Source organism: Sebastes umbrosus, chromosome 13 (assembly GCF_015220745.1).
Source record: "Sebastes umbrosus isolate fSebUmb1 chromosome 13, fSebUmb1.pri, whole genome shotgun sequence".
Classification (NCBI taxonomy): Eukaryota; Metazoa; Chordata; class Actinopteri; order Perciformes; family Sebastidae; genus Sebastes; species Sebastes umbrosus.
In genome coordinates, this window is record NC_051281.1 from 4,205,151 (window position 1) to 4,232,405 (window position 27,255).

General features: G+C 42.2%; 4 protein-coding genes across 5 annotated transcripts in view; all 4 read left to right on the forward strand.

The window, feature by feature from the left end:
- rubcnl (rubicon like autophagy enhancer) lies at window positions 1-27,102 on the forward strand. Of its 2 annotated transcripts, XR_005209447.1 has the most exons (18): window positions 1-108; window positions 2,966-3,077; window positions 3,386-3,764; window positions 4,723-4,964; window positions 5,647-5,744; window positions 6,023-6,377; window positions 6,557-6,602; window positions 6,718-6,820; window positions 7,308-7,444; window positions 7,557-7,621; window positions 7,981-8,020; window positions 8,583-8,660; window positions 10,229-10,349; window positions 10,676-10,737; window positions 11,205-11,358; window positions 11,625-11,715; window positions 12,494-12,779; window positions 27,092-27,102. XR_005209447.1 is itself a non-coding variant. In XM_037789024.1 (17 exons), exons 1-17 carry the CDS (start codon window positions 106-108, stop codon window positions 12,595-12,597), a joined length of 2,190 nt encoding a protein of 729 aa, XP_037644952.1. In that variant the 5' UTR covers window positions 1-105; the 3' UTR covers window positions 12,598-12,825. The 2 variants fall into 2 exon arrangements, 1 of the variants encoding a protein (XP_037644952.1); XM_037789024.1 differs by lacking the exon at window positions 27,092-27,102 and having other exon boundaries at window positions 12,494-12,825.
- Window positions 1-27,255, forward strand: part of LOC119499822 (trace amine-associated receptor 13c-like) — a 978,627-nt gene that overhangs the window by 908,444 nt on the left and 42,928 nt on the right. The gene's annotated exons all lie outside the window — the stretch shown is intronic.
- On the forward strand, window positions 19,957-21,561 carry LOC119499826 (trace amine-associated receptor 13c-like). The gene is made up of 2 exons (XM_037789036.1): window positions 19,957-20,129; window positions 20,669-21,561. Exons 1-2 carry the CDS (start codon window positions 19,957-19,959, stop codon window positions 21,483-21,485), a joined length of 990 nt encoding a protein of 329 aa, XP_037644964.1. The 3' UTR covers window positions 21,486-21,561.
- LOC119499829 (trace amine-associated receptor 13c-like) lies at window positions 24,313-25,803 on the forward strand. The gene is made up of 2 exons (XM_037789038.1): window positions 24,313-24,485; window positions 24,987-25,803. The coding sequence occupies exons 1-2, from the start codon at window positions 24,313-24,315 to the stop codon at window positions 25,801-25,803; spliced, it is 990 nt and encodes a 329-aa protein (XP_037644966.1).

A 27,255-nucleotide genomic window follows, 5' to 3' on the forward strand; every position in this document is an offset into this window, starting at 1 on the left:
ATCCGCCTCTTCCTTTCTGTGCTGCAGGTTTTAGTGGATCAAGAAAGATTCGTTTCAGTCCCTTCAGCCTCTGGCAGGTCACCACTTCAGTTTAGGAGTTTACAAATGGTGAGTAGCTAGGATTATTTTGCAGTTTTAAAGATACTTGTTTGTGTTTTGGTCAGTGTTGCTTCATTCTCTAGTCCGATGCACTTTGCTTTTAGTGAAAAACATCTTGGTACTTCAAGACGTTATCATTCACAATCAGAGTCTCTGTTTCTGCACCCACACAGGAAGCCTCTTGAAGTGAGACTAATACGTTTATATTAACATGTAAAAGCCAATTTTTAACACCCTGAATAAAACTGGTTTTGGGGTAAAGACTAAAAGCAACACTGTTCTCAGTCCTCAGTCTTTCTATTTTTATTTAGAAATTAAATTTCTGAAGATTTCAGTGTTTTGTTCGGTGTTACTGTTTGTATTAACATTAAATATTATTATTTTTTTCTTTCTTCTCTCACAATCTGAGATCTTGTTTTAATTCACTTATTACATGTTTTATGGGATATTTTTTTGCGATGCATTAAATTGAGATTGGCAAAGCATCCATTAGATAGATAGATAGAAAATGACTAGTACCAGTCTGTTTAGTTGTCGGCTCCTTGAGCTGCATTTTTACTGTTTAACATCCACCGAGCCTGAGTGATTGTACTGTATGATGTGAAACTAGCTGATGTTTATGAAGCTGTGATACTGTGAGTGTACTGCCACATTGTACTGTCAGGGAAATACCAGAGATAGGACCAGTGCAAGCTGGTGTTTGTTTAAACATACAAGACCACCCTTACAAAAAATAAGTATACTTCAAGATTATTTTTTTAAGTAAACTTAACTTTAAATATATTCCCAAGTATACTTTATGTAATAAGTTAACTAATATCCATGAGTGTACTACTTCAATACTTCTTGGGACTAATTGGCCCACTTTTTAGTTTATAAAAGTATACTTTTAAGTACACTTTAAACTTTGAGTACACAACTAGTTTACATCAAAGTTGTATTTTGTACTGCAACTATCATGTGAACTTATAGGTATACTGTTAGTTTACTAGTTATATATTTGTAGCCCATTTTTTAGTTTATGAAAGTACACTTTAAAGTATACTCTCAGTAAACTACTAGTTTAATAGGTTTTACTGCAAGTATACTTGTAAGTTTTCTTAAGTGGACTTATATTTCTTAGCCAAATATACGTTTCTGTATACTTTACAGAATAAGCCAAGTATACTTAGACTTTTCTGTATACCTGCCAAGTACACTTGAACTTTTCTGTATACTTGTCGGTATAAGCCAAGTATACTTAAGTATAATTTTGTTAAGTATATCTCTGATAAGTACATAAAAAGTAATCTGAAAGCATACTCTCTTATTTTAAGTTTAAAGAGGCTTTATGTAGGAATCAGAAATTGCATCGGTCACAACAATGAGGTAACACATTGTTTTGTGAGACGGGCTTCACCAGGTATAACTTTGCATTTTTTGTGCTTCTGTGGAGTCTGAGTTGTGGTGGAGGCTGGCGGTTAGCGGACTCCATTCCTAACTGAACGTTAGCTGTGGTTGCACTCTGTCAGCCCTGTAAGTGGAGCTGAAAATAAAGACACTTGCGGGCGCGCTTCTTCACATTAAAAGCCGTCTACAGGGTGATAGAGGAAACCCAGGAAGTGGCAGAAGGTCTCAGTTTTTAGGTTAGGTTACAACCTGTTCACACACTGGCATCAAAAATCGATTAAAACATGTTTACATGTAAAAACTTACATGCAGTCCCTTTAAAAGAAGTATACTAAGAGCGTACTTGAATAAACTTACACTACAAGATGGTAAGATCATGACAACTTTTATGTTCTGCAAACTGTCTTTCACACGTCTTTAAGACAGATAGATTCAATTCACACTGCTGCAGACTTCTCACGCTATATCTAACAGGACATTTTAACATCTGTACGTTTTAGAGGAAGTTTTACTGAGCGTGCCCTGAAATCAGCTGGCAGCTGTACCAAGGTTGAGGTTAAAAAACAAAAGCAGAAGTTTACAATCAAGGCCCCCTCGACTCTGGATCGACCTGTCAGAGGAGGTCCACATATCACACACGGAAACTTTTCGCTCAATTCACTTTTTCCGTACAGTTTCCTGAAATAGCAGCACAAGGGATGGCGCTCACATTTTGTAATTTGTGAAAATACTATTAAAAGTACATACTGGAAATTGTGAAGTTTTGAATTCTGATTTGCACAAGTACAGATCCTGTGTGACGCCACATTTCCTGACAACTTGAAAAGGTGTGATTGCTGAAATTTCAACAAGCTTTCAACTCCCAAAAGAAAAACTAAATCTCTAGTTTTCTCTTGTTGGGTCTCTAAACTATAGAGTATGGTCTAAGACCTGCTCTGTATATAAAGCGTCTCGAGATAACTTTGTTCGTTATGATTTGACGCTATATAAAAATAAATTTAATTGAATTGAAAAATAGTTTTCTCTAGTGTGTGACCATATTTTCCCTGAAATACCTTCATACCAGTGTCCATAAACTCTACTTGTCTGATCTGGTCTAGTGTGCTCAGTGTAGATGAGGGCAGTAATCTTCAGACTTTGACTTTTAAGAGCCTTTAAGTTGTTTTATGATCCCGATCAGACTCTATGAACGAGCAACAGGAACTGCAGCAGCACTGATAAAACTTCCTGCACACGTCTCCAGACAGAAAAAAAAAGGACGACAAGTGAGTTTTGAAACTCACAAATCTCGTTAGTCATCAACTGCCTGAAGATATACGTGTTTGGGTAATATTGGATTCTCGTTGAGTCAGTAAAATCCTTACTCATGGCCAAAGCTGGCTGCCGTGTTCTCATCACTCAGGAAGCACTGTTGCACCAGGAAGTTTGCATCAAAGCTGTCGTCATTGGGAAACTTTGTCTGTCCTCTTCTGTGCAGATGGACAGCTGCAGGGGCATGTCCTCCTTTCTCAACCGATCCAGATGTGTCAGCCGGTGTGTGGACTCTGCAGAGTCACCAACACCTGCAACTACAGCTCGGACAGCAACAGGTAAGATCCAACCACACTCTCAAAATAAGTTTACAGAGCTTTGAAGCACCTTTAGGGATTCTTATGACTGCAGCTACACAGGAAGCATTAGGTGACATACCTGCAGAGCATAGGAAACACTGGTGATTCACATTAAAAGCCTGTTCCTGGTAGGCTTTTTAATGTGAATCATCTTTGAACAGTGAATCATCTCCCTTCTTCCAGCTTGAAAAATCTGAGCCCACGAAACTCCCTCTCACACCTCAGCAATGACAGTTGATAATATAAATTGGTAAAATACATATGTCTGTCTCCTTTCTCTCTATAAGCCGCCCCAGAAGAATCTTCACACCAAAACCATCAGCCGGCTGGTTCAGGATCAATCCCACTTCTCCTTCTGTCACCACCAGAAACCAGTGGAGGAGAAACAAACCCAACATTTTCTATTAAACGCCCACAGCCAACCTACACAAAGAGGAGCCATCACGAGGCCTTCAGACGTTCCCATCCCTCACGGTTGAACCCACACTCCAGCTCTGCTGAAGATGGTGACGGCGAGGAGGGAAGGAAGAGGAACGGAGAGGACTTGTCTCTTCAGCATCCCAAGAACAAAACCTTCCTCCTTCCCAGGAGCAGTCCGGTCATCTCCAGACGCCACAGGCCCATCTCCTGGCATGGAGGGGGTACTAACGCATCTGCATCATCAAGGTAACTGAAAACAACAAAAGAATACTCAAGTAATAGTGCACTTCACGTCAGATATCTCAAACAAAGTCACTCCAGAGGTCAAAAACATCTGTAATAATCATACTGACTGTATATAAGAGGTGGACGTAGTCACTGTGATGTCACCCAGTGGTTTGTGGACTGCCGTTTTGAAGCCTCGAGTTCGGCATTTTGGCCGTCACCATGTTGTTTTTTTGCAACCAGAAGTGACACGAGAGGGTGGAGACATGACATTTCTAGGCAACCAATAAGGTTATAATTAACTGAAAACACACTGTGAAAGGGTTAAAGTTGTAAGACGAAAACGCCGACAAGGTAGCTCCGCCATAAAGCATCCCCTGCTTTATGGTCTATCTGACTCTAAATGGGACCATAATTTACTAAATGAACATCATGCTGTATTGAAGAAGACTTGAAACTAGCGATTGCGACCATAAACTCATGTTTACAATGTTTACTGAGGTAATAAATCAAGTGAGAAGTAGGCTCATTTTCTCATAGACTTCTAGACAATCAGACTTCTTTTTGCAACCAGAGGAGTCGCCCCCTGCTGGCTGTTAGAGAGAATGCAGGTTTAATGCACTTCAGCATTGGCTTCACTAATCAGACCCGGAGGTTGCCCGCTGGTAATAATAAAATAGTAGTAGTGGTAGTTGCTTTAACTGGGGCACCGCGTTAGCGCCGCTACCGTGCAAGATGCAGTCATGAAACATTACAGGTGTAGTCGAGAAAGCAGAGTTTGAAGATAGGGGGATACGCCCCTGGACCCATGAAGAGATTTTTGTCTTGGCAGGATTTAGAGAAATCCAACATAATAGGGCATTTCTGTCATAGACATTTAATGTTTCCAAATGTTCCCTTTCTGAATTTGTGGAAGTGTATATTCTGATTTGTAATGTGGTAATCCTTTTTGACTAAAGTGAAACATAACGTCTTCTAGCTCGGACTCCCAGCCTCCTGCTTCTTCTGGTTCGCTGTCTCTGGATCAGTGCCCCACAGTGACCAGTACGGAGGATCTGGGATCTGAACCGAGCTCCTGTCACCACCACCCGTCCCCTCTCCAGGAGAAGGAGAAGCCGCGTCCCATCTCTGCTTCGTCGCACCTGAACCGTCTCAGCACCGGTCTCCAGCTTCTCTTCAGTGGACAGCAGGGATTGGCTGAGGAGCACAGAGGCCCCAGAGGTGATGCCCCTCACTCACCGGGTAGAATAGGTTGAATCATTACACTACAAAGCCTATAGTGGCAGTGTTTACATGCACAGAGTACACGTGCTGTTCCCGAAACCTGCTTATGATCTGATTTAGATCAGTTTGAAACCAATATACTAGATAATGCTAGCAACCACCGTTTTGCATGTATTTGGTCATGAACCAAAGTATTGGACAGACTGAAGATCAGGGGATCAAAGTTATTGCAGTTCACCCTCTGGGGATCATGAATGCGTGAACCAAAATGCACCGCAATCTATCCGATACTTATTTAGATAATTCAATAAAAAACAAAAATGTCAACCTCATGGTGATGCTAGATAAAAAATTCAGGGGATCAGTGAAGCCAGTGGGATTCATCCTCTGGGGAACGTGAATGTTTGTACAAAGTTTCAAAAATGTTTCTGGTGAGGTCTCTGAGCCTCGATCCACGACATTTGTCTGTGTACTTTTTTCTACTCGTATGACGAATGTGTTAGAAAACTAATTTTTTACAGAGCCAACATACACAAAGGAACATCCCACTGGAATCTTCTTTCCATAACATCACACATTACACAAATTCATTTGATTCTATGCTGATTTAACTGTTAAATTAAGTTGTACTCTTTTTGCATGTGTGTGTGTGTGTGTATGTGTGTGTGTGTTTTGTCAGGCCTCTCTACCTCAACACAACACAGCCATGAGAAAAGGTGCAGTGGTGTCCCAGAATTCTCTGCAGACATCTTTAAGACCAGTTGTGAGCTGGAAAAGGTGCGATTGTCGCCAGTACAGTAACATTTCCAGTTTATTAGTACTTTTGGTACATTATAGATGTAAAAATGTCTGTAAAATTAGTAATATGATGCACCTGGCAGTGAGTTTGGTGTGTTAGACACAGGTTCAGAGAGCTTTTTAACACAACAGATGAACATTTTGACTCAGATATCAGTCTCTTAATCTCTCTGAAAATATGAAAATGACATCCATCTTCTCGTCTAACTCTGGATAATACACTGTCTGTGTGTTAACAATGATGACTGTGTGTGCAGGAGAACGCTCATTTCATTGTGGTGGACATGATGCTGGAGGTGCTGGAAGGTGTGAAGTGGACTCTGCGCTCTGATCGACAGATGTCCACGATGGACACACACTGCAGCATGTGCACGCACAGACACACGAGCTCGACAGAGGACACGCCGCCACGTGAACAGAGATGTAAAACATCACAAGCTCGTGATCCTAAACAAGAGACTAACAAGACATCACATAGAAACACACACTCCTCTTATGTACGCACACGCCGGCGCACACAGGATGAAGAGGAGGAGGAAGATGCAGGGAAGGACGAGGCTGAACATCAGCGAAAGACTTTCTCCGTCCTCTCCACTGACAGTGGATTTGAAGGTCAAATATTTCCACTGCACATTTAAATATAAATGTTCATATCATTATTTTTTAATAGTGTTTTTAATTCTTATTTTGTTATGCCATTTTTACTCAGATGTATTATAACTCACTGATTAACATTGCATCACTTATGAATACAACATCCCTGAATATAATATTCTGTGTTTTCATTTCAGAGTTGGGAGTCGACACCACGCTGACACCGAGAGATTCTCCCAGAAAGTAAGAAAAACACACAAATGGCTGTGTGTGTGTGTGTGTGTGTGTCCCAAATCTACACGTTTGGTCGGGTTTTGTGAGTCCTGACTGAGTCAATCTGTGGTTTCCCATGATGCAGTGCAGAGTGTCTGGCCCAGCAGCTGGTGCTGGAGTTCAGGAGGAGCTGGCTTCCTTCCCAGCCTCGGCGTGGGCGGCTAAGCCTCCGTAGTTCACTGCAGGAGGTGAGAGCACATACAGCGACCAAATATCACCTATGAACACTCTCGCTTTATGATTGTTTTAATCTTGTATGGTGGAGACATCGATGCCTGACAGATGAAGCTGTACTTCGGCTTGAACTTCTTTAAGTTTAGTTGACGAAAAAAAGTAAAGTTACTAGCTAAAAATCAATGCAAAAATGACATGAAATGTTCAACTTCTTTAAGTTTATAACAAGAAAAATGTAAAGTTGCAAGCTAAAAACAGATGCAAAAATGCAATGAAATGCATCCAATCCAAAATAACGAAAAAAACATGATATAGACTTCCCGTCTTTGATTCCTCCCCAATTTTCAAGGTAATGCATTTACATTTAGCTTCATTTGCCAAACAATAGAGAAAATGCAACAAAAATATGTATTTCAAAACCTTGTAATATTTCATTTGCTCTCTGGCTACCCTTTGTTTCTAGTCCTCAACTATGAAACTTTCTGTTTTTTTGTTTGCCAGTTGCCAGGTACTGGGAGTGTGGCGGTGAGCAGCAGCAGCCTGGCAGAGGAGATCAGACTGAGGACCAGGATGAGAGGCTCCCTGAGCTGGGCCCCGCCACGCTTCCAGATCATCTTCACTGTTCAGCCAACCCACAGGTCTTCATTACATCTGAAGAGACTCAAATACACTGAATACAAAAAATAATAGATAGAAATAAAGAAAGATAGATAGCTCTGGACATTAACAGTAGACTGTTTCCTCTTCCAGACGCAGTGAGGTGGTGGCTCTGCAGCACTTCCTGTGTGCAGGCTGTGGGACGGAGGTGGAGCCCAGTGAGTATTCACAGTTCACTTTTAGCTGCGGTGGAGTGAAACCTGTGAAGTTCACTCAGAGAGAAACTAGAATGGAAAATGTACAGTTCTTCTATCAGTGTGCACTGGAATCTTTCTTAATACGGACACTAGGGGTTGTTGAATCAAACATTTTTAAATCATTTTAAATGAATCTGAATGAATCTATCTATACATTATTGATCCTTTTACTTTTCATGAATGGAACACATTATATTATCTCACAATGTTGGTGCTAAACTAAAAGTTTATTTGTGTGAAAACAGTAACACAACAATATTCATCAGAAGTATATGAGCTGATGAGAAGCATGTCTGAGTTCTGCCTCTCTCTTTTACCAGGGTACATCAAGAAACTGCGCTATTGTGAATATCTTGGCAGGTACGTAGAATCATTTGTTGTTATCAATATATTAGCAGGACCAAGAGTTCACTGCTATGCTAGCGGCTCTTAATTAGAAAAAAAAACCTCTTAATTTTGCATTTGCTATTTCACATGAAACACAACATGCAGCTGAGGCTGATGGGAATGTCAGAAATCAAAGTATTGGATAAAATCGGACCTTTGACCTCATGGTGGTGGATCATCAAAGTTATTACAATTCCTGAGGGGAACCTGAATATATGTGCAAGACTTCACAGCAACCCATCTAATAGTTGTTGAGATAATTAACTCAAAGCCACAGGAGGAAAAGTCACCAAAGTCAGTATGAGTCATCCTGAGAGAAACATAAATATCTGTACAAAATGTAATCAGTAATCAGCTTCTGAGTCATTTCAGTCTGGACCAAAAAGCTGAACCCACATGTCGTCTCTGCAGCCACGGTGCTAGCATGAATAAAAAAATATTATTTTATAGCGTCTTCAACAAAAAAACACTAAACTCCATATTAAATGAATCTTGTTTTACTCAGATGATTAATTAATTGTGATTCATTTGGCAGATATTTCTGTGACTGCTGCCACAGCGGCTCTGAAGCTGTGATTCCTGGTCGACTTCTGTCCTGCTGGGACTCTGGCAGGTAATGAAACTCCTGCTACTTCTAGTATTAATCTAACTGCTAATACATCTATGACTGATATCATCCACAATATCATATAAGTGCTAATATCATTATTGTTATGAATACAATAATAAATCTGCTGCTTCTGCTGAAACCAGTGAGCCTTTTGTTATGACAACTAAGAATAGAATAAAATCATTAATAACTTTATGGTGAGAAGTTTTACCAATACTTTTGCCAACCTTTTATTAATGACAACAACATAGTACATTAACATTTGAAAAAAAAGACATCTTAAAGCAACAAGCAAGTTAAGAGTTATAGCATTTCATAAAAAATGATAAAAAAATATATTAATAAAAGATAAAATATATATATAAAAAAGGATAATATTCAAACATGAAGTGAAAATAACAATTAACCTCTTAAGCTGGAAGGTGTGGTTCGCCTAGACAGACACACCCACAATAAATGAAGAATAGCTCCACAACTAGCAGGTCTATATGCATGATCTTGGTCTCTATGGATAGGTAAGACCTCAGAGAATTCATCCCCAGTGTCAGTAACATTGTGACTGTTACTATGCCGGAATAAATTGTGATGAACCAAAGGAAACATGTACATTTTTATCCTCGTCTAAAATGTTTTCTAGATTAGACAGTGGATAAAACCATTATAGCAATGATGTAATGCACAGACATGCCACTGAATTCATTCAGCAACTCCTTGACTACAACTGTGCCAAAGCAGATATAAATAACATAAAGCACATAGATTCTACAAAGGTTTTACTGAGAATAGGACCAGGAGGACTCTCCATTTGTCCACTTGGATACCCAAAGTGTACCAAATGGGTTTTCTACCTCTTGAAAGGGAATCTGGGTCTAAAATACTACTGATATCCACTACAGGAGGCTATGTGCACACAGTGGAGCCTTTGGCCATGACATTTACCCCGTGCATCATCACATTCTACCATTGTGCACAGTATAAAATCAATAAAAAAAAACTAAATTGTATAATATTGACTCCAAATGGAGTAGTTTTATCATAATAATGAAATATGATCAAGTAAAACCTACAAAATAATAACAAATAAGATCAGTAACAATGTAAATAAGATAACAAAAAATAATCAAAAGTCAAGTATATACATTCAATATAAAAATGTTCAGAAATATTAAAAACTACAATTTCTCGTGCATTGCTTTTGTAACTAAAATATTGAAATCATTGCTAAACAAACATCGTTTGGACAAAATACACTTGGAGTGTTGTTTAAGTAGCATTAAGGCCTCGTCTTTTAGAAACAAGTCAGAAAAAAGACCACCACAACCTTTTATGAAGTTTTTAAAGGCAGTGTTTTAACACACAGCTCAGCCGAACGCAGTACCGGGTCCGTCGGGTAAAAGAGGTTAAGTATTAATTACAGACAACCTGAGAGCCTAGACAAATATTAATATCACTATCAATTCAATTAAAGCATAATTATTCATATAGCATCATTCAACAAACAGCTCAGCTCAGTGGGAAAAGGAACACTTTGACTCTTCATTAAACCTTTCATAATAATATTAATATTTCAGATACCCTGTGAGTGATTTCTCCAAACAGCTGCTGGATTCTGTTTGGCATCAGCCTCTGTTTGACCTGACCTGCGTCGGTAAGACTCTCTACAGCAGAGCCAAGGAGCTGGACAAGTTCAGGGTGAGTTAAAGAGGGAATTATTATTATTACTCTGATGAAGAGCACTGCACAGCCGCTTCTCAAGCCTATAATGGCCCTATTTCATTATTAAATAATGATGATAATAATGTTAATATTCTTCCAGTGGTTCAAACTGGGCTTAGTCTTAAAGTATCTACATTTATGCACAAAAAACTTCCACGGTAACGACACAATATTGAGAACAAAGTCCAACACAGCAGCAGAGATACATTTAAACTTTAGTTTTTTATTTCTATTGACTTTCCTTTGTTCCTTTCGTCCTTCTTTATTTACTTCCTTCCTCCCCTACTTCCTCTCTCCTTCAGGAGCTCCAGGAACAGCTGATGGACATCAAGAAGCTGCTGAAAGCCTGCAGGTTATCTGGAAGGTAGATAGAACAGTTATTAATTAAATATTACTGTAATACTGTACTTGTTTAAAGATTGCAAACTACAAGAACGAATTAAATGTATTTAAAAATATCACATTAAGTGTAATAATACCACTGTGTGTAGGATTTGAAAACGTTTTACTTTGGCGCCACCCAGTGGGTAAATATCAGAAAAGACACCGTGGCACACAGCAATGCATGCCACTGTTTCACAAACACTCAAAATATTATCCCATCAGAAGACGCTACAATCACATTAAAATTCAACATATAGTAACTTTAAACACGGGGCCATAGATTCTAACTTACTGATATTTCAGAGTCATGGTCGGGGCTGTGTTGATCTGCTGTGGCAGGAAGGACTATGATCTAAATACTGAAGTTCAACCAGAAATCCACAAACAAGACATTTACCATCAAGAGGAAGCAGTTTTAGTGCGTTTGTGTGTTTGTTTCTGTCTCAGGGTGAACGCCGAGTTCGAACAGCTTCCTGCTCACCTGATGAAGCAGCCACACCTCTTCTCCATGGATGACCTCTTGAGGATGAAGAAGGGTCAGCTCGTGTCGCAGGCCAGAGCCGTGCTGCACTCTGCTATCAATCATGTTGAAAACTGTGAGGTCAGTCTGAAGCACTGTGAGAGGTGGCTTTCTTTAAATGTAGAGAAAATACACAGTATATTTCTAATGCAGCATGCTATTATTGTTCCTCAATCTTGATATGAAATACTAAAATGTCTGCAGATGTTTTATCACCACTGGCGCCAAGCCAAAGCTACACAGGACTGGCATCAAAACAACAATGGTCTTGTCCTGGAGTCCAAATCTTGGGATTAACGGCACTGCACTGAATTTTAACAATTCTTCTGACTTTTTTTCCCACACAGTTGTGTCTGGCCCGAGGTTTTATCTGTGAGTTCTGCAGAGAAAGAGACATCATCTTTCCTTTTCAGAGGGACATATGTAGGCGATGTCCAGGTAAGCACTGCCACATGCTGATTACTTCTAACATAAATGAGATGTGCTGAATGTAAGGCTGATACTGTGAAATGGAGGCAACAATGACATCATGTAAACAGGCTTATTTCCAGATTTAAGTTCCAGCATATTATTACAGTGGAAGGCATTATTTTACATTTGGCCAAAGAGCCTTTCTCAGGAGTTTGTGGAGACCAAAACAGAGCTAAGAGAGATTGAATATTGTATTTAAATGAATAAATTGACACACGCACACGGCTCCAAATAAATCCAAATCTTAATGCTGATAAGTTCACCATGTCAACTTAAAAGATGATATATCAGTAACAGTAATCAGTAATCAGTAATTGCAGGATAAAACAAAATCCCAACAGCAGTAGATGTGGTGTTTTGTGAATTATGTCATAAACCAAAGAGGTATTTTTCTGCCATGACTTCGTTATCGGTGAATAAATGATTAGAAAAAGATGAAATTGGAGGCAGCGGCTTAAAACGAGTTTGAAATTGTTTCAAGTGTGTCGTCTGTGCAAAAACACATTTTTAATTACATCTAGAGCTAACATGAGGTTTCAGCAATCTGAGTTAGAGAAATCAAGTTGGTATCTTCCAATTTGTTTTGGGTACAAAATTAGCAAGACAAACATGCTTATTTTTGCTTTTTTTTCTCTTATATTTACAGTGTTGGGAACAAAAGGGGAAAACAGAGACATGACCATTGTAGTCACAAAAATGGTGCAGAAATGATCAACTGTACTAACTATTGCTTCTCTTTTTACAGTGTGCAAGGCCTGCTTTCACAAAAACTGTTTTGTGGAAAAGAGGTGTCCGAAATGTGCACGGATCCAATCACGGAAGAAACGTCCAGATCGATCCATTAAGTAACATCTGAATGGCTGCAGCTCAGCACCACCCTTTATGATTCAGCTACGTCACCTTTTCCACAGTTTCACATAAAATGCAATTTTCCTCTGAGTGCTTACCAAAATAATATCATCATTTCTAAAATAGGGAATACAATTTGTTTGATTCAATCTCAAATAGTTCATGTTATGGAAATTAAGAGAGTGATTCTTTACCTCAAGCCACAATACACCTCTGTGCAAAACCATTTCAACTTGTCTGCTGTCTTTTCTTGTTTATGCATGAATGTATGAGTATGGGCTGTCTATAAGGTGTTTCTCAGGGTAACACTGATGGACGGAGAATACCAGCTTTGGACCTCTTAATATTTCAGATTTTTATGTTTACTTACTGTGATAATTGTGTTTTTTTCTTATTATTTTTCCAGTAAATAAACACAAATCTGTCAGCAAGTGACAGTATCTGACAGTAGAAATAATAAGAAATAACCTGGAGACAATTTAATTATTAAAACAATTGTTAACAGTGACACGCACAATAGAGTGCTGCAGGAATGAGTCCTAAAACCTGGAAATGAGTTAACACTTTAGCTCTTCCCGTTACCTCGTCTGGAAGTCAATGGGTTTTTTGAATGGATTGTTTGGTTAGATGTCTGAAAGGTAAAGGTCTAAAGGTCTGTGGTCAACACAAGCATAAGATTTTAACGTTTTGTTCTACGATATAAAATATATCAATAAATACCCCAGTCATGAATTATGAAGCTTTTATAGGTCTTAAAAAAGGCGGTTGCTAACAAGTGGCTAAATGATACGTCATCATAAAGAAACGTCATCACGCCGACTTGTCCGCCTTTACAGCCTCATTGTGTATACTCGCGCTCAGGCGACCGTGGTGTAGTTTGTTTATAGCCTAACGTTAGCTTTTTACTTCTGCCGATTGCATTCACACCTCAAAAATCATAAAAGTGGTGTTCATTTGTGGAGATTATGCAACATCTTGCATTGACATGCAACAAGGGTTCTTGCTTGATTTGAAACGGGGATGTTGCAGGGGGCTTTTGGTGAAGTGGAGGCCTGTAACACTGAGTGACAGCAGGACATGGATGCTTTGTCAACTGAGCAAACAGTAGCAGGTATCGCAATGTAAGTAGCATTGAGAAATTCTGTCTCCTTCGTCCTTTATCTTCGTTTTGATTTGGCAACTTTACCACCTCACCTCGGACAAAGAGTTTATCTTTCTGAAGACGTCTGTGGAATCACAAGAAATACGTTTAAAGATCCAACTTGCTGCCGGTTGCAGGTAAAAAAATAATGTTTTTGACTTGTCCACTAATGTTTATGTAGGAACGATATGTGACCAAATCATGGAGCAACATTGGAAGTGTCGAGATCACACATAGGGAAAGGTGTATCGTAACTTTAGAAAAATCAAACAAAGAATAACTAGATTAAAAAAGTGTAGTCCTCAACAAGTTAAATGACATCAAATTGACGTGAATGCTGTGGTGACTTAATGAGCAGACACACACACACACACACACGCGCACACACGCACGCGCGCGCGCACACATACACACACACACACACACACACACACACACTTAATTTGCCTCTCTGTGAAAAATGTTTTGCAGCCCATTAGTTGCTCCTAATGACAGTGTGCTGAATCCCTCTAGACAGGAAGTTTGTTCACACCTGCATGGATTAGTCAGATGATGACATCTCAACCTCTGAGGTGCCACTGCAATCAGAGGTGTTAAAAAAAACAAGCTTCAGCATGAAAACATGATTCAGCCACCACACATCAACATATGATGCAACAATTACTGAACAGTAATGTTTTTGTTTTTTTCAGTTGAGATTGTGTCTGACTTTTAATGTTTGTTTGTTCAGTGTCCAATATTTAATCAGGGGGGTCAGAGGGGTCTCTGCCAGTCACAAATCCACAGAGTGCTGGCAGCACCAAAACTCATTGTTTTGGTATTAAGGTCCACAACTTTACTGTTTTGATTCACTCTCACAGCTCTCATCAGTGTCCTTTTCAGGACTCTCCAAAAACCCACTACCAAAGAGTTTGGTGCTGCCCAGCACCATATAGGCTAGAGTAGACCGACACAGTCAGTTTCTCTGTGTCTGCTGATGTGTAAATAGTAGCGGTGTAACAGTACATAGCAGTCACGTTTCGGTACATATCCGTAAAAGAAAGACTGACAAAATCCTCTTGCTCGGGACTGAGGTAACATTTTGCCAACTGGCAACTTTGGTGAACTATTTTATTTATAAAAATAAGGAACATTTCAAACAGCGGTGATCTGGAGCTACCAGAATGACCAACCTTGCCACTGACTCTCCCTCTCTCCAACAGGGGAAAGGGGAGACGGAGCAAATGCATTCACCCCCAGGGGTGGATCGTCCTGCTGTGCCAGGGAGAACCATAGCGGGCAGTTAGTGTTGCGTTGGTTGGTGAACCGATCCACTTCAACTCTCCCCGAACCAGGTCCAAATCTGCTTCACCACCTCTGGGTAGGCACCCCCTTGTTCTCCAGTCCCGGAAGTGGTGAGCCTTCAGACACAACATGTGCTCTGAGGCCAACAACCACAGGTTCTTTACCGTTCCCAACAGGGCAACGGACCGAACTCCTCCACCATGGTGTGGTTGTCAGTCCTCACCATGACATGCTTTCCCCCGTATCAGGGGCTTGAAGTGCGGAAAGACCAAGAACACTGCCTGCAGCTCAAGGAGGTTTATGTGTTGGTCCTCCGTCGGAGGCCACACACCACCTACCGCTCTCCCCAAGCAGCCCCCCCACCCCCCACCCCACCCCGTCAGGGATGCATCCGTGAACACCATGACATAGGAAGTCATTGTCTCAGCGGTGTTTTCTTCAACAGGCTTTGTGGGGACCCCAAGTAGCGTCAGTCGTTCTCTAACACGGGGGTAATGGTAACCAAGCGCCGCTTGCGCTTGTTGGCATCCAAGCAGAGGCTGGCAAGCCACCTCTGCAGGCACCGCATGCCCCAGCAGCATCACTGGATAGGCAGCCGCCATAATCCCCAGCGCCTGCATGACAGTCATTGCCATCACCATTGCAACCCACCGCAGTTTACCAACTGCCTGCTGCAGGGCCGTCAATCTGTGTTCCGACAGAGTAGTCAGCAGCCTGCATGCATTGAGCACAACCCCCAGATACTCCACCCGTCGCTATGGCAAGAGTCCGCTCTTCTTCCAGTTGATCGCAAACCCCAACTTGGTTAGGTATAAGATAAATTGGGCCTCGTGTTATGCCCCACCCTTGGGTAGCCCTATGAGGTGAACAACACTCCACCACTGAACCAAATCAACCACAGCAGACACTTTTAAAACAATCAAATCCATGGGATTTCTTAACATAAACACATACAAACCAAGACAATACAAAATCCTAGGCTGTGAGGCAGCAAGACCAGCTGTTCCCACGCCAGAGGCCTCTCCTTTCTTCCCAGCACTTCCTTCCCAGGCTAGGTGCACCTCGTTGAGCAATGCAGCACACCTGGGCAGAGCTACTTCAGAGGAGCAGCACAGGGAAAACATGCAGCCATGACATGTATGGAACATAGCCCATTCTCTGGACTTAGCCATGATGATGAGGTCACTGATATAAAAGCAGGCCCTCATGCCACATTTGCGCCGTGGTTGCAATGCCATGGCTTGAAGCGCCGTGGCTTGCAGTGTCGTGGCCACACATCTGCTGAAAGTGCAGGTGACCGAGGAATACCAGAACAGCAGCCGGCTGTACTCTTGGGCTATCCAATTGAAGGCGAAATGCAATAATTCCCTGTGGTTTGAAGCCACCTTGACATGAAAGTATACGTCCTTTAAGCCGATAGCGGTGAACCAATCGCCCGGCTGAACCAGTTCCAGTAACTGCTTGATGGTTAGCATACATAATGTCTTGCGGGCAATGCGTGCAATGCGTGTTTGGAATGCACTGTGCTGTCGATCCACTCTAATCAGGAGCCTTCAGCTGGCACGGAGCCCTCTCTGCGCAACCGTTCACCTTGGCCGCGGTGCTGGGGTGCCTCTGCCAAGGCCCGCTAGCCATGGTAGCTCCTGCAGTTTGTCTGTAATGTTTTCCTTTGTTGCCTTCTTTTTGCCACGATTCATGAATACATTTCATTAGGCGAAATCTCACCCGGGGAGGCAGGGAGGAAACTCTGGTGGCCAAGCAGGGATCTAAAAGGGCCTAAAAAAACAACGCAGGGGGCTATTACTAAGAAGTATTTGAAGACTTCAGGGTTCGGTAATCTTGAAACAAACTGGATTATCTGACGTGCCGCCCAACTATGCGGCACTTGGTTTCCATTCCTCCCATGGTACAGGACAATCTGCGGGTGACGAGTGACCTCCTACACGATGGTGTTCACGGATGTGTCATTGGCAGGGGGGACCTGCTTTGGGAGAGCAGTTGGTGGGGTGTGGCCCCTGGCGGAGGGCTGACACATCAATCTCCTAGAGTTACAGGCAGTGTTCTTAGTCCTCCAACACTTCATGTCCCTGATACGGGGGAGGACATGTTGGAGAGGACTGACAACCGTGCCATGGTGGTGTACTGTACATCAACAGGCAGGGTGGAGTTTGGTCCACTACCCTGTTGAGGATGGCGAAGAACCTGTGGTTCTGGGCCTCAGATCACCTGATGTTTCTGAAGGCTCTCCACATTCCCGGTTTGGGGGAGCGAGGTGCATCTATTTGCCAACCGACACAACACCCACTGGCCGCTATGGTTCTCCCTGGCACGACGTTCCAACCCTGGGGGTGTCTGCATTTGCTCATGTGCCGTGTTCAAGCAAATTGCTTAACACCTTTCCCCTAATCCGTCTCATCCCTCCCCTGTTGGAGAAAGTGATGCAGAAGCAGTTGTCGGTCATTCTGGTAGCCCAGGCTGACGCTCTGCGTCGTGGTATGCAGAACTGACTCAGATGATGGCGGCCCAGCCCTGGACCATCCAGTTCTGGGGGGCTCTGTCTCAGGAGATGGGCGCGATAGGTGTGTTGCCCATGCTGGGCCATCATCTCTGTGCTGGAGGGCAGACCATCGAAGCAGCGATCCACCATTGCCTGTTACACGGCAAAGTTGTCAGAGTTCCAACACTGGTGCGAGGAAAGGAGGTTAGATCCCCTGTCCTGCACAGGTCAATTCTCTCTTTTTTGCAGTATTTGGTGGATGGATGCCACTCATGCCACTATTTAAGTTTATGCAGCATCCAGTGCTCCCTGCCACGAGAGTTTTGGCGACAGACCGGTCTTTGGCCATCCTAATTGTAAAGCAGTCCTTGCAGTGGGTCGCGAGACTGCGCCCGGTGAGGTGTGCCTCCTCCCCTCAATGCCATTGGTGCTCAAGACCTTGGTAAAAGATCCCTTTGAGCCTCTGCAGCGCTCCTCTCTGAAGGCGTTTATCATTCAAGATAGTTGCTCTCTTTGCACTGACCTCAGCAAAGACAGAGTGTGAACTATGCGTCCAGTTGGTGCACCCTAGTTGCTCGCTTCAGGCGTTGTTCAATAGAACTTATGGAGTTCTTTCAGGTCGAAGGTTATACAGCTGGATGCTTCATGTCTTCCACCCCATGCAGGGGACAGGGATATAAAGTTACATCTGCCTTGCCCAGTTTTTACGTTGGCATGATATATTGAACAATCAGACACACTGAAAAGCTATTTGTGTGCTTCAGTGATGGTGTGGCCGGTAAAGCCCTATCCAAGAAATACCTGGCGGGATGGCTTATCTCCCAAGCCTATAGGCAGTAGGGAAGAAACCTTCCAACTGTGTCCAAGCACACTCTACAAGCAGCGTGGCAGTGTCAGCGGCAGCGGCCTTGTTTGGTGGGGTGAGTGTCAAGGACATATGTACGGCAGCGGCATGGTTGACACCCTGTCCGTTCATACGGTTCTATCTGTTGGACATGTCGGGTCTGTGCTTGCTGGAACGACACACTACAGGTGAAAAGGGTGGGGTGCGTGTCAGTTGTGTTGCACCTGACGCCCCTCTGGGAATGATATACCTACATGTTCCTTTGCTCCTTGATAACCTGGGGAATGTGGTGTGCAGGGTGTGTAGAAGTAATCCCTTTTTAACTATATAAAAATGTGATAAACAATGATAAAAGTATTAATCCTATAACCCTGTGTTTATTACTGAAACAGCATACAACCATAGTGCCACTGTATTTTTTAGACCCCCAATGCTGTAAATCACAGCTCTAAGTGATGTAATGCAAACGAACTCCAAGTCACCTCGCAGCTGTGTAGAAAAAACGATGCCACTGAGGGGGCCCAAAACAGGGAATCTGTCTCTGACATAATGGATGTCAGGGGAGGCACCTAGAGCATGTATGTTATATGTTGATTAGTGGATATTTTGACAGAGACCAGTGAAAATGGAGGATTCGAAGATATATTGCTGGGATAAGTTCTTTGATCTAGTATATATGGTTTTGTTTTGGAACCCGCGAATAGTTGCGTTCCGGATCGGCTCGGGTTTGGTTGTGTTTTTTATCTGCTGATTGGAAACACAATAAAACTCTGCTTCTTGCAACATCCTCGTACAGCATCAAGTGATTCATTTGAATAACCTGTGTTGACTTTCTGACACCCTTAAAATTGAACATTGAAGAACATTGAACTGAAATCTCAGCCGTTCCAGGCCCAAGGCTTGAGATTTCCAGACTCAACAGGTGTCTATTGCTTGTCTTTGCGGTGATGGACGGGGACAACAAACGCAATTTTTTTATCTGGGAGACCGCCTTTCATGTCCCGTTGGTTAAGTTTCACTTTCGAGTTACGATCAGCTCATTTTCACTTTACAAACAAAGTACCGAAAAGTAATGCCAGGGCGTCTGACAAAGCGTAAGTATGTGACAAGTTGGAATGAAAACTTGGGGGTCCGTACGTATTTGGTAAGGAACGTCGTGATTGGATAGCTATGCTTACGCAATTTTTCTGTGGTTGAAAGCGCGCACGTGATTGAAGGAGAGTATTACCCATAGAGTCCAGTAGAGGGCTCCGTCTGTGCCGTCCTGTTGACTGTCTAAACGCTGCTTAAATTACTTTAAAAAAAAGAAGAGAGGTAGGTCAAGGGAAAGGTAACAAGGTTAAAGAATGACAAATATGAGATATTAGAGAGAGACAGTGAGAGACAAATACGTGGAGAGTAAGGGTTGCAGAGAAAAGTGATGAAGATGATGGTGTGATGTGCAGATTTAGTGAGGAGGGGCATCAGAGTCAAACACAAACTGAAAAAAGAAGATGGGAGGACTTAAGAGAATGTGAGAGAGGTTAATCAGTTATATGACTCAGGTTTGTTCAGAAAGCTGCCAGAACTGCAGCTATCTACAGATCTCTGAAGATGGAGGTTGAGGACGGAGCAGAGCTCTGCTTTCCACAACTCCTGAACACCTCCTGCAAGAAGCCCACCTCTCCTTGGCCCGAAGCTGTGATCCTTAACATTTTGCTGTCCACCATCTCTCTGCTCACTGTAGCTCTCAACCTGCTTGTCATCATCTCAGTTTCACACTTCAGGCAAAGATTACATTCTGAGCACAACCTACACTTTGAGTTTATATATATATGAACATTTACAAGAAGAATTTAGCTAGTTATGAATGATGTTGAAATTTGGCACAATAGATGTCTCCTGCCCAAAACATTCCTTGATTTCTTTGAACAATGAGTGTAAAGTTTTAATTGCCTGACCTGTGCTTTTCGTACTGTGACAAGTCAAACTGCCTGATCAGAAAAAGGCCTATTAGTATGGCAGATAAGGAAAACGTGAACAACTACTGTAGATTAGAGAAGAATTGTCTTTGAGTTAGTACTGAACAATGTTGCACCTTGGAACATTAGACTTGTATTCTGCCTTGCTGACTGTTTTTGCACAACAAAGCTCAAATGTGAGACTGTGGTCAATTGTCCACACTTAGCCATGTGGTAACTACAGATGTGGTAGATCAGGAAGCATTCAAAATCATAACTTTTTTGGGGAAATACTTGTTTGGGTTGTTTTGTCAGTTAGATATGAGAACTTCTGAGTTTCATAATACTTTTCTCTTTCCCTCCAGGCAGCTTGAAACTCCCACCAACATCCTCCTCCTCTCTCTGGCTGTCTCAGACTTTCTCGTGGGCCTCCTGCTGATGCCGGTAGAAATCCTCCGAAAAACATCCTGCTGGTTTCTTGGTGACCTCATGTGTTCTCTGTACAAGTATTTGTCCTTCGTCATTACCTCTGCATCAGTAGGCATCATGGTGCTGATATCATTTGACCGTTATGTTGCTATTTGTGACCCTCTGCATTACACCACCAGAATCACTGTCAATACAGTCAAACTCTGTGTTAGTCTGTGTTGGCTCTGTGCTGTTTGCTACAGCAGTTTCTTTGTAAAGGATGACCTGACTCAACTAGGCAGGTATAATTCCTGCTATCGAGAGTGTTTGTTTGTCATTGACTATATTGCAGGAGCTGTTGACCTTGTTTTAACCTTTATTGTTTCAGTTACTGTCATCATAGTTCTGTATATGAGAGTATTTGCTGTGGCTGTATCTCAGGCTCGTGCCATGCGCTCTCACATTACAGCTGTCACACTCCGGCTTTCAGTGACTCAAACAGCAAACAAGTCTGAGCTGAAAGCAGCCAGGACTCTTGGTGTTCTTGTAGTTGTGTTTCTCATGTGTTTCTGCCCATACTACTGTTTCGGTATTACAGGTGAATACTTGACCAATTCTTCAAATGCGTTCTTTATGCTCTTTCTGTTCTATTTTAACTCATGTCTAAACCCTGTGATCTATGCCTTCTTTTACTCCTGGTTTAGAAAAGCAGTTAAACTCATTGTCACTCTTCAGATACTGCAGCCTGGCTCCCGTGAGGCCAATGTACTGTAGAGAGGCTGTGGAGTGACTGAGATCAGAGTTGCTCTATACAAAGAAATGAATATGTTCATGTTGTTCAGTGAGTGAATTATCAAATACAGAGAGTGAAAAACACTACACAACAAAAGAGCTATTAAGGCTTTGTCTCATCTTTCACTATTTTTGGTGAAAGCATAATTTCTGTGATTTTTGTCCATCTAGTTGCAAACAGAGATTACTGGCCTGCTGGGCTCCTGCATCACCGAGAAAAGGATGTTTCTGATCAGCAACACTTTCCTTTCAAATAAAAAAAAAAACACCAACTGTTTTTTTTTCCAGAAAAAACTGTTAAAAAGATCATGTTCTCTTTCAGCTCAGGGACAACAGGAATTAAATCATTTAAGTTTAGTGTATTTCATATTTGATCTCTTTAGCACATTTCTTTTTTATTTCAATTACTTTTCACATTGTCCCAGTCATATTTGTTATAACGTGAAATAAACTATACTAAACACAAGACATGTTCATAATCTAACTTTTATTGATTTTTAATGTAATATGATTTGGACTGGCAAACAAATACACCAATATACAATATATATACACATACACAGGCCTTCCAGGGATAGCATACAAGTATAGCAGACTTCCGTTCGGATATGCCCTGGTCCCCAACACCTTCAACTGATGTGTTGACATGGTGCTTCAGCCGCTGCGTGACTGAGGCATGAGGATCTTGGTTTATCTCGAAGTCCTCATCACATGGCCAACTCCAAAGAATGTGCTATGTTCCACAAAGCCCAGTTGATCTTACACCTATTCAACTTGGGTTTCACGATCAACTGGAAGAGGAGCAGCCCCCTGCTACACCAACAGGTGGAGTATCTGGGGGTTGTGCTCAATGCTCGCAGGCTGCAGGCCACTCTGTCCGACCACAGATGTAGAGCCCTGCTGCAGGCAGTTTGCAACCCTACGGCGGGGTGTAACGGTGAGGGCATTAACTGTCATGCAAATGCTGGGGTTTAAGGCAGCTGCCCATCCAGTGGTATCGCTGGGGTTCCTAAATATGCAGAGAGGGTTTGCCATCTTTAGCTTGAATGCAAGGAAGCAGAATTTGTGCTTCGTTATACGGGGGAGGCACGTGTTGGTTAGGACCGACAACCACACCGTGGTGGCCTACATCAAAAGGCAGGGCGGAGTTCAGTCCACTGCCCTGTTGAGGATGGCGGAGAGCCTGGGCCATCCTCTCCAGGCTTGGCTCCTGAGAGGGTACAGGCTAAGGAGGTCTGGACTGTCTGTACAGGTTGTGCAGAACATCCAGACGGCGAGAGCGGGATCCACCATTGCCTGTTATAAGGCACAATGGTCGGGGTTCTAATGCTGGTCCGACTAAAGGAGGTTAGATCCCCTGTCCTGTGTAGTTGGTTTATATTCTCTCCTTTTTGTAGTGTTTGGTGGATGGAGGGCTGTGTCATGCCACAATTAAAGTGTATGCGGCATCCATTTCTTCCTGTGATGTGGGTTTTAGTGAAAGAACGGTCTTCGGCCACCCTCTCGTGAAGTGATTCTTGAAGGGGGTCAAGAGACCGGTGATGCGTGCCTCCTCCCTTAAATTGGAACTGCCATTGGTGCTCGAGGCCTTGGTGAAGGGGCCTTCGAGCCTTTTCAGTGCTCCTCTCTGAAGGCGTTGTCATTCAAGACAGCTTAGCTTTTCGTGCATTTGGATGTTATGTTGAACGCATGGCCCCCATCAGACGCACTGAACAGCTGTGCGTGTGCTCCTTATCCAAACAATGCCTGGTGGCAGGTGGGGAGTGTCCCTTCCACTGTAGTTTGCGCACACTGAAAATGCAGGATAGCACTTGTGCGGTGGGGTGAGTGTTGATGAAATTTGTACGGCGGCGTCGTGGTTGACATCTTGTTCGTTCATACGGTTCTATCTCTTGGACATGTCGGGCTCCTTTTCAGGGTCTGTGCTTGCTGGAACGACACAGGACTGGTGAATAGGTTTGGGTGTGCGTCAGTTGTTCTGCACCTGATTCCCCTCTGGGCCTGATACACCTACATGTTCCTGTGCTCCTTGATGACCCAGGGAATGTGGTATGCAGGGTGTCTACTGCTTGTCTTTTGACCCATCTGCGAGGTTAGGCCATGTCTCTAACCAGTTCAGTTGTTTATTAACTCGGTTGGCTGGGGATCCTTACTTCTCCGCTGTTGTGGCCTAAGTAATAAAGAAGTAGGTGGTCTGCGGCGACTAACGTGTAGCTGGTCAGAATCAGTGTGGTTGGGTCGATGTTATGTCGTAGCAGGGTTTGCATTCATCGGGCTCCACCCGCTGTACTGATAGAGTCCAGTAGAGGGCGGACCCTGTGTGAGTTAAAATGAAGGTTACCATATTGTAACCCTAATCCTATAAGCACAGGCGGAGCACTCCAAAAGGAGGCCCTGTCGCTCCTACGCCGCTCACTGACGGGGGTGTAGGATAGCAGACAGCGGTATTTGCTGCCATACTGTTGGGTCCACACATATTCGGGTAGGCATGTCCTGATTGGTCCGTTACATTTATGCAAATTTTCAGTGGGCGAATGCACGCTTGTCATCGGAGGAGAGTATTACCCATAGAGCCCAGTAGACGAGAGACAGTGAGAGCGAAATGGGTGGAGAGTTAGGGGTTGCACGAAAAATGATGAAGATGATGCTGTGATGTGCAGATTGAGTGAGGAGGGGCATCAGAGTCAAACAGAGACTGAGAGAAAGAGGATGGGAGGAATTAAGAGGATGTGAGAGAGGTTAATCAGTTATATGACTCAAGTTGGTTCAGAAAGCTGCCAGAGCTGCAGCTATCTGCAGATCTCTGAAGATGGAGGTTGAGGACAGAGCAGAGCTCTGCTTTCCACAACTCCTGAACACCTCCTGCAAGAAGCCCACCTCTCCTTGGCCCGAAGCTGTGATCCTTCAGACTTTGCTATCCACCATCTCTCTGCTCACTGTAGCTCTCAACCTGCTTGTCATCATCTCAGTTTCACACTTCAGGCAAAGATTAAATTCGCAGCACAACATACACTTTAAGTTTTATATATATTAACATTTACAAGAATAATTGAGCTAGTTATGAATGATGTTGAAATTTGGCACACTAGATGTCTCCAGATGTTTTAATTGCCTGACCTGTGCTTTTCGTACCGTGACAAGTCAAACTGCCTGATCAGAAAAAGGATTATTGGTATGGCAGATAAGATCAAATGTGAACAGCTACTGTAGATTAGAAGAAGAATGTATTTGAGCTAGTACTGAACAGTGTTGCACCTTGGAACATTAGACTTGTATTCTGCCTTGCTGACTGTTTTTGCACAACCAAGCTAAAATATGAGACTGTTGTCAATTGTCCACACTTAGCCATGTGGTAACTACAAATGTGGTAGATCAGGAAGCATTCAAAATCATAACTTTTTGGGGGAAATACTTGTTTGGGTTGTTTTGTCAGTTAGATATGAGGACTTGTTGGGTTTATAATACCTTTCTCTTTCCCTCCAGGCAGCTTGAAACTCCCACCAACATCCTCCTCCTCTCTCTGGCTGTCTCAGACTTTCTCGTGGGCCTCCTGCTGATGCCGGTAGAAATCCTCCAAAAAACATCCTGCTGGTTTTTTGGTGACATCATGTGTTCTCTGTATAAGTATTTGTCCTTCGTCATTACCTCTGCATCAGTAGGTGTCATGGTGCTCATATCAGTCGACCGTTACGTTGCTATTTGTGACCCTCTGCATTACACCATCAGAATTACTGTGAATAGAGTGAAACTCTGTGTTTGTCTGTGTTGGCTCTGTTCTGTTTCCTACGGCAGTCTCTTTGTAAAGGATGACCTGACTCAACTAGGCAGGTTTAATTCCTGCTACGGAGAGTGTGTGATTGTCATTGACTATATTGCAGGAACTGTTGACCTTGTTTTAACCTTCATTGTTCCAGTTACTGTCATCGTAGTTCTGTATGTGAGAGTATTTGCTGTGGCTGTATCTCAGGCTCGTGCCATGCGCTCTCACATTGCAGCTGTCACACTCCGGCTTTCAGTGGCTCAAACAGCAAATAAGTCTGAGCTGAAAGCAGCCAGGGCTCTTGGTGTCCTTGTAGTTGTGTTTCTAATGTGTTTCTGCCCATATTACTGTGCGATTCTTATAGGTGACTATTTGACCAATTCTTCACTTGTATTCTTTGAGCTCTTTCTGTTCTATTTTAACTCATGTCTAAACCCTGTGATCTATGCTTTCTTTTACTCCTGGTTTAGAAAAGCAGTTAAACTCATTGGCACTCTTCAGATACTGCAGCCTGGCTCCCGTGAGGCCAACGTACTGTAGAGAGGTTGTGGAGTAACTGAGATCAGAGTTGCTCTCAGAAATACAAAATGAATATATTTATATTGTTCAGTGAGTGAATTATCAAATACAGAAAGTGGAAAACATGCTTTTCTTTCTTTAAGTCGAAATTGTGTATGAACAACAATTGAACGACCTTTGCCACACATTCAGCTTTTGCTTGGTTGTTTCATGTCATGGGTTTCATTGTATGACTGTTGTGTAATTGTCCTCTCTGATGCTGCTGCATTTTATGAAAGAGTCATAAGCACAATATACTGTTTCTAGGTAATCACAGAGTTTAATGTAAGCTTTAAAGTCACACGTCTTACGACAAGTCTTTTTTCTTTTTTTGTTTAATTTATTGTCAAATAAAGAAAAACATCAACTGTTATGCATTCAGATAAAAATGTCAGTACAAAAATATCATGCTCCCTTTCAGATCAGGGAAAAAAGAAATGCTATCATTTCAGTTTAGTGTAATTAATATTTGATCTCCTTAGCACATTTCTTTTCTTTTTTACGACAATTACTTTTCACATTGTCTCAGTCACACTCATAAGCACTGTGACGGCATTTTGGCAAGAAGTACATACATTTCACATACATATACAGTATTTTCACTCGCACACACACACATACATTCTCCTTCCACACACTTACATTCACCTTTCACATACATATATTCTTCTCACACATACATATATTCTTCTCACACATATATATATATATTTTTGTGCGCGTGAAAATATATGTATGTGAAAGGAAAATGCATGTGTGTGTGAGTGCAAGAATGAATTATGTCTTGTACGGCCCCTCATAGTAAAGTGTAGAACATAGGAAGTTAAAGTTATACAAATATAGTAAAATGATATGTGAATGAATTGATGTTATGGGCAATTAAAAAATATTTTTATTAGGTTCATGGTTATTCATTCAATTTGACATTGCATGGTAATTTGTTATGAAGTGACATAAAATATCATAATAAACACGAGAGATGTTCATAATGTAACTTCATATCTCTTTATTGATTTTTGACAATGAGTTATATCACTAGCCAAAAAAACCCAAGTAAGTAATTTTATTTCAAACCTTGAGTTTTTTTTTCCAAAACCTAACCAAATGGTTTTGTCGGCTAAACCTCAGCAAGTGTTTTGGTTTGACATCAAAACGTTAACCATGTGTTTACTGCGACTGTAGTGGAGCATCATAGTTTCAAATACTGGGCTACCTAGTTCGTTAGGAAGTGACGCCAAGAAGTCCTTCCAAAGTTTCAGTATGTGAAGAGTTGGGATGAGAACGTATTGGGTGTACACATGTCTGTTCCACCCTCATCTATCTCCATACGGAAGACATGAGGAATTAAAGACAGTGGCATATATATATTGGATAAGACAGGGAGCCAGGGGAGTGGTGTTGAACAAATAGTCCAAGTTATGATTCACATGGTTT

Bases quoted from the DNA above. Each gene is read 5' to 3' on its own strand.
- rubcnl (XM_037789024.1), top strand. The intron at 6,603-6,717 runs GTAAGAAAAACA...CCCATGATGCAG, and splicing joins CCGAGAGATTCTCCCAGAAA to TGCAGAGTGTCTGGCCCAGC. The intron at 11,359-11,624 runs GTCAGTCTGAAG...TTTCCCACACAG, and splicing joins ATCATGTTGAAAACTGTGAG to TTGTGTCTGGCCCGAGGTTT.
- LOC119499826 (XM_037789036.1), top strand. From the start codon at position 19,957: ATGGAGGTTGAGGACGGAGCAGAGCTCTGCTTTCCACAACTCCTGAAC. The intron at 20,130-20,668 runs GCAAAGATTACA...CTTTCCCTCCAG, and splicing joins ATCTCAGTTTCACACTTCAG to GCAGCTTGAAACTCCCACCA.
- LOC119499829 (XM_037789038.1), top strand. From the start codon at position 24,313: ATGGAGGTTGAGGACAGAGCAGAGCTCTGCTTTCCACAACTCCTGAAC. The intron at 24,486-24,986 runs GCAAAGATTAAA...CTTTCCCTCCAG, and splicing joins ATCTCAGTTTCACACTTCAG to GCAGCTTGAAACTCCCACCA.